At 42.4% G+C, this 7,326-nt stretch overlaps 1 protein-coding gene across 1 annotated transcript in view; it reads right to left on the bottom strand.

Moving 5' to 3' along the window:
* The window catches only part of LOC104998796 (zinc finger protein OZF-like), a 21,132-nt gene that overhangs the window by 12,194 nt on the left and 1,612 nt on the right, over positions 1-7,326 (bottom strand). Inside the window, exon 2 of the mRNA XM_010854160.1 lies at positions 3,504-3,586. Within this exon, the coding sequence (XP_010852462.1) occupies positions 3,504-3,518 (15 nt within the window). The 5' untranslated portion in view covers positions 3,519-3,586. The remainder of the gene's footprint in view (positions 1-3,503; positions 3,587-7,326) is intronic.

Here is a 7,326-nt window from a genome sequence, read left to right as displayed (position 1 = left end):
ATGTATCCTTTGTACTCAGCTGAGTTTGTCAACAGGATTCTATACTAGGCTACCAAAAGAAAACTGGTAAAAACATTAAAAAAAAAAAAAAAGAATACATGAACTCAATTCATAAAATTACCATATACAAAAATACAAATACAATTTTATCCATTTAAATTTACATAGCAAGGCATTAACAGAAGCCAAAGACTTTCTTTGCTTTTTTTTCCATTAATAAAACAGTGATTTGAAATTACAAGAGTCATTAGATTATGACAAAAAAATATTATCACAATAGCAAAGTAAAAAAAACTTCTTGGAGAATTAAAAAACATAGCAAAAAAGAATATGGAAAAAATATAGTTATTAAGCAAGACTATCTCAAGAAACATCATGATAGGAAGGAAACATTCAATACATTCCTTCTGAAATTACAGTGGCATGAAAGGAGCTGTCCAGGGTGTCTGTCTTTAACCACCATACGATGCGCATGCGCAGGGGCCACTAGAAGAAGGAACAGGAGGAAAAACACAGGGCAAGAGACACAGAGTATGTCAGAGAGTTGAAACAGGTAGTACTCACAAACCTAAGGACATGGAAAGGTGAAAAGTGAAAGGATGGAAAAAGACAGTCCATCCTAAAGAGAGCAGGGGAGACTGTTATATCAAACAAAATAAACTGAAGAAAAAAAAAGTGCAATGAGATAAATATTGTATAATGATAAAATGGTCAATTTACCAAAAAGCTGGAACAAGTAAAAATATATATACATCTAACATTAAATATCTCAGAAAAATGAAGCAAACATTGAACAGGCATGTACAGATCACACGACCCAACAAAAGCATAAAACACATGCATCTCAAGGACACATAAAACATTCTCTATGAGAAACCACACGTTAGGCCAAAATTAACCATTTTAAGAGACTGATACCAGGAAAGTATCTTCCCTAACAACAATGAAATAAACACAAGAAGAAAAGAAAATTCCTCAAATGTGGACATTAAACAACTCACTCTTACACCACAAATGGGTCTAAGAAAAAAATCACATGGAAATTTTTAAATACATGGATGAAAACAAAAAGACAACATTACAAAATTTATAACACACAGAGAAGACTATACTAAAAGGAAAGTCTGAACCATTAAATGCTTACAATAAAAAAGAGAAAAGATCTTAAATCTGAAGTCTATTTTTAGACCTCTAGGACACAGAAAACAGAAAACAAACTAAACTCAAGTTTAGCAGAAGGAAACAGGTAAATAAGAAAGATTAAACCAGAGATAAAATAGAAACTAGAAAAATATAAAAATCAACAAACCAAGAGTTGATGTTTTGAAAAAACTGTATAGGAAAACCCCCACCTAGACTAAGGAAAAGAGAAAAAAGATTCAAATAACTAAAAACAGATATGAAACAGGAGTGATTACAACTGAGGTCAAAGAAAGTTTCTAAAGATAAGGAAGTACTATGACCAATAATGCCGATAAATGACAGAATATAGGAGATACTGGCAAATTCTCAGAAACACACAAACTCTTTTACTTATTAAGAAATAAAAAAATTGAGAAGTGTTGAAAGTGAAAGTGTTAGCCACTCAGTCATGTCTGACTCTTTGTGACCTCATGGACTGTAGCCCACAAGGCTCCTCTGTCCATGGAATTTCTCCAGACAAGAATACCGGACTAGACAGCCATTCCTTTCTCCAGGGAATCTTCCGACCCAGGGATAGAACCTGGGTCTCCCTCACTGCAGGCAGATTCTTTATGATATGAGTAACCAGGGAAACCCATTATAACTAGAGAGATTTAAAAAGTAGTCAGAAACTTCTAAGAAAAATACAGGACCAAATTCTACCAAACATTTACAAAAGAATTACCACTAATCCTGTAATTCTATGGAGCAAGCATGATTCTAATAGTTTGCTAATTTCCCAAAGACACAAGAAAGGAAAACTAGAAACCACTACCCCTGACGAATACTGATGCAAAATTAAAATACTTGCAAACCAACTTCAACACATATTAAAAAGATCTGGAGAAACAGACATAGAGAACAGACAGAGGCAGGAGGGGAGGAAAGAGAGAGTGAGATGTATGGAGAGAGTAACACGGAAACTTACATTACCATATGTAGAGTAGAGAGCCAATGCGAATTTGCTGAATGACTCAGGGAACTCAAACAGGGGCTCTCTAACAACCTACAGGGGTGGGATAGGGAGGAAGACGGGAGGGAGGGGACATAGGTATACCTATGGCTGATTCAGGTTGGTATTTGGCAGAAAACAACAACTTCTGTAAAGCAATTATCCTTCAATTAAAATAGATACATAAAAAGATCTGACACCATGACCAAGTGGAGTTTATTCATATAAAGTAAGGAGAAGTCAACATACAAAAATCAATTAATATGACACACTACATTAACAGATTTAAGGGAAAAAAAAATACAGGATCATCTCGATGCAGAAAAAAACCATTCGACAAAAATTTGACAATCTTTCAAGATGGAACACTCAACAAACTACAAACAATACATTATACCAACATCAGTATAATAAATGCCATTATGAAAAGAGCACAGCAATGGGGAAAGAATGAAAGCTTTTCCTCTGAGGTCAAGAAGGCAAGGATGCACACTCTGCACTACAGTTCAGAAAGCACTGAAACACTTAGAGCAATTAGATGAGAAAAAGAAATCAAAGGTCAGCAAATTGAAAAAGAAGTAAATTTATCTTCTTTCCCACATGACAAAGTTTCATAGGTAAAAGCCATAAAGATTACAAAAGAAACATGCTATATCAAAAAAGATTCTTTAATAACCACACAAAGGATTGATCAACCAATTAACTCATTATCAAAACTGCCATGACAATCTTTCTAGAAGCAGAATAAAACATAGTGAAAGTCACAGAACTATTCAAAGAGCAAACAGCAAAACTCTTGAAGAAGGAAGATGGAGGTCTTTCTATTTCAACACCTAACACAAGGTAATCAAGGTGATGTGGTACTGGTATAAAAACAGATAAATAAACCAACTGAACAGAACACAGTACTCAGAAATAATTCTTTGTGTATATGTAAGCTATATTCACAAGGATGTCAAGATACACAAAAGGGAAAGGACAGTCTCAACTGATCTGATTCCCAGGTTTTACCAGCTATTGTGCATACTAACACCTGTCTTCCATGTGCAGTTTCCTTACCCTGGTTGACAGAGCAGACAGCGCATCCAGATGGGCCCTAAGCAATCCCTGCTGCCCAACAGCACTGAGACCCCGTCTCCAACCCATGGGTGAGAAGCCCTGCCCAGGACGGTGACCAGGGGAGCCTCCTCACAAGGGCCAGGTCACTGGGTCATGGGGAGACAGGATCTAAGTGGAGACGACAGGGCCAGAGGGAAGGCCCTGGGTGAGTGTGCGTGTACAGGAGTCACACAGGACACTCGAGAGTCAGACACAATTAGCGAGTCCAGAAAAGGGCATTTCAGGAAGGACACACTAAATATGACCTTACCTGAAAAACAGCCATGCCTCACTCCTTTTCTTTCCTCTTCCTTAACTTCAGGGTTTCCTCAGGCAACACAAGTCTTCAGAGGTCTATCATGAAAGTTTAAAACATGCTGTTTAATGCTTAGAGTCAACACATCCCCTTCCTGAGCCCCAACCACACACACAGTGAAGCCTTCACCACGAGGAACAGACAGTCCCCTGTGGCCACTGTCTCAGGAGGGACTCAGGACAGTCAACTCCTGCAGAGAGACCAACTGGGACTTTCCCACACTTTCCCTCGGATTACACTCCCCTCCTGGTAAGGCCTCATGTACACCGCAGCAGGAGGCACCTCCGCTGACCAGGCAGTCTCCTTCAGGTTACACAGCAGGCCCTGATCCATCCCCAGTCAGAACACAGCATCCCCTCCTCAGCCCAGATCTCAGCCCTCAGGACTGGGAAGACTCAGAGTCCTGATGCTCAGTGACGGATCCAGACTGGAATCAACTGGGGCATCTTAAACACTCTCGAGCTGTGGACCAACACAAACTACCTGAAGGGGAATCTCTGGTCAGAGGGTACAAAACATGGGTATGCAAATGCCTCATGAATGAAACGTGAAGCCTGGACAGAGCATCATTCAGAGGAGAAAAGCCCCCCCCAACTCTCTTTCCAAGTCTTACTAAGGTGTAACTAACAAAAATGGTATAAACGTACTGTGTACAAAGTGATCATGTGATAGATTCATACACTGAATAATTATTATAGTCGAGTAAGTTACACTTCCACCTATGAGTACACTGTATTATTTCTCTCTAGGCGAATTTCAAGTATACAGAAACACTACCGGCAGCATGCAGTACCTCAGATCCCCAGAACTTACTTATTTTACAACTGAAAATCTCTACTCTTTGATTACCAGTGCCCCCATTTCCCCCTCCACCCAGCTCCTGATAACAGCCTTATCACTTGATGGCTCTGTGAGTTTGACAATTTTAGTTTCCACATACAGTGTTTGTCCTCCTTTGTCAGGCTTATTTAACTTGGCATAATGTTCTCTAGGTTCATTCATTCTGGCATAAATTCAGGATCCTTGATTTTTATATTTATATACAGAGAAAAAATAGTTCATGAATATACAGTATATAATAAATATTTCTATTCCACACTTTTGTTACCTATGCTTTTGTCAAGAGACATCTGGGCTGTGTCTATGCCTTGGCTACTGCAAATTCAGTCACACTCATGGGACTGTGGACATATCTCTGAAAAACTGATCACTTTTCCTTTGGATATCTGTCAGAAATGGGTTTGACAGACTGTAGGCCTGTTCTATATTAATTTGTTAAGGAACTTCCACTTTATTTTCCAACATAGCAGTACCATTTACGTTACCACCATCAGTGCAGTTAAGACTCTGTGTTTTCTGTAATGTGCCTGTATGTGTGCTTATTTGGGGAGGGACAGGAGTGGATAACAGAGAACCCAGCCTGGCAGCAAGACAGTTGCAGCTGCATCTTCTAGAGGACAAGCCTCCAGGCTGCAGATCACTGTGGTATCGCTGCCCTGTGATTCTCGGAGCCATCTTCCCCTACGTCACAGGATTTTATGACTCTTCGCAGGTTGGGCCCAGAGATCCGGACTGAGCAGGACCACCTTATAACAAGTATTCTGTGATCTTAACCTTAGTACTCCTATTTTCCCAGAGGGACTCAAACAAACTAACAAACTTTCATGGTGTCCAACAGAGTGTCCACAAAGCCCACGATGAGCCTCTAACCCTCTTATGCAAACACAAAGCACTCCAAGCCCTGACAACTCATGGATAAGGCAAAATACAAAAGAGGACACCCAAAGATCCACAGACACTAGACACCAGACACCATATTTTCACTTACAGTGAGTGATCCAGGTCAAACACCAAAATCTCCAAAGACTATGAAAAAGAGGGATAATTCCAATGATACACATGGCCCACTGAGACCTCAGCATCTTCCAAGGAAACACTCCAGATTCTCTTGGTATCTTCCCAAATGCACATGAACCTTTCTTCACAGGCAACCCCAAGTACACAATAATACCAAAGTTGATGCAAAAAAATGACCTGAAATTTTCCCTGTTACTCTATGGTGCCTGCCTGCTAAAAGAGCCAACAAAAGCCAGGGCGTGGAGTGGATGCTGGGGGCAACTCCTAGAACCAGCCCCTCAAGCCCAAGGCTCCCATCCTCCTGCACCCACAGGTTCCTGCGGGCTCAGCCCAGGCCACAGTTCTAACAGTGGAAAAGATTTCTCCTGGCTGAATTCCACGTCCTTCATTGCTGCTCACGTGTGGTCACGAGTTGTCAAATCAAACCTGTGCAGGCAAGTGTCAGCCTCAGCACTGCTGTCCCGGGAACACAAGCTAAGCATTGGAACCTCAAACCATTCCATGCGGGCTCTCCAACAAACCCGCTCCCAGGTTCTCCAGCCTGAACTGAGACATTCTTTTCCAACAGATCCACACCCGCCTTGTCCCTGCAACTACACTTGGGATGGGCGCACGCTCCATTCACTGGCTCACCTTGATGCCCCCAAGTACTGCCACAAGCCTCCTGCAGACCCCACCAGGCTCCCTCCGCTTTCCCCATTTGCCTACCTCTCCTCCCTGCATGACTGGACTAAGCAAGACTAAAGCGCACAGGGGTTCCTTGGCAAAGGGGATCACAAGAGCACTGCCCACGAGCTACCACACAAAGGACACTGCACGTGCAGTATGAAAATCAAGACACTGGCCCCCCTAGGAAAGTCTGCCACCACCTGGGGACACTATGCAGTCCTGGTACAAAGGTATTTGAGATGAGGAAGTCTCAAAGCAAGGGTCTCCAGGTCTCACTCTCTCCTGTTTTCCCCACCCACACCTACTTGGAAAATATTCTAGCCCTTGGGAGGGGGGAGGGCGGGCAGCGTCTCCTTCCTGCCCTGTTAGGTTTTGCATTTCTGCTCATCCTCAGCGCACTGAAATCACAATCGCTGACACTGAGCACATGAACTCCTAGATGGCAAAGCTGCTGTCCATGATGGTGACTGGTCCCTGGATGGACAGAGCTTAGACTGGGGGCTGCAGAGGACGAAACACAGCAGACTAAACATGGGGACATCTTAGCCCACTGCTTGAGGACACCAGCTCTGTAGGGCTTTTCAGGACTTCCTGTATTTCTTGGCTCATCTTTTGACTAATTAAGTAGTCACATGGGGTAAAGATCAATTACAGCTGAAATGTCCAGAATGTGGGAAACATCTTCATCACCTGTCCTGTGCTCTTGGTCTTCCCTGAGGATTATTCAACCCAACCCATAGTCCTGTCATCTAAAGACATTTCCAGTATCAGGTACTGCAGCCACGTTGGGAAGAAGAGGAACACTATGAGCCCTAAAAAGAGGGGAACCAGGAAGGACTCAAAATAACCCATGAAGAAGGGCATTAATTTCTGCTGATGGCAACTGATACAGAGGCAATAAACCTGGGTAACGTGAGAGAGACTGTTAGGAGGGGACGGGGAGACCTCTCTGAGCCTAGACTTGAAGGGTGACCTAGGGCCTGAGCCAGGGTGACCTGAAGGTGACAAAAGGAACTACAAAGTCAGACAGAAATGGTTTTGGTATTTGGAAACAGAGAAAAGGTAAATGAGACCAAGACAGGCTGAACCACGAGCAAACAGTCAGCTCCCAGGATGAGGCTGGAGACTCTTACAGGGCCCTGAGCTTGACAGAGGGCTGTGGAGCCACAGCAAGGAGTCAAGCTTTTGTCCCAAGAACAAATGAAAGCCAGTGGAGGTCTGAACGTCAGGACATAAAAAAAATCTCCCTTCA

The sequence above is a fragment of the Bison bison genome, unplaced genomic scaffold (assembly GCF_000754665.1).
Source record: "Bison bison bison isolate TAMUID 2011002044 unplaced genomic scaffold, Bison_UMD1.0 scf7180017853241, whole genome shotgun sequence".
Classification (NCBI taxonomy): domain Eukaryota; kingdom Metazoa; phylum Chordata; class Mammalia; order Artiodactyla; family Bovidae; genus Bison; species Bison bison.
The sequence above is the reverse complement of the archived record's forward strand: the minus strand, read 5'-3'. Positions and strand labels throughout refer to the sequence as shown.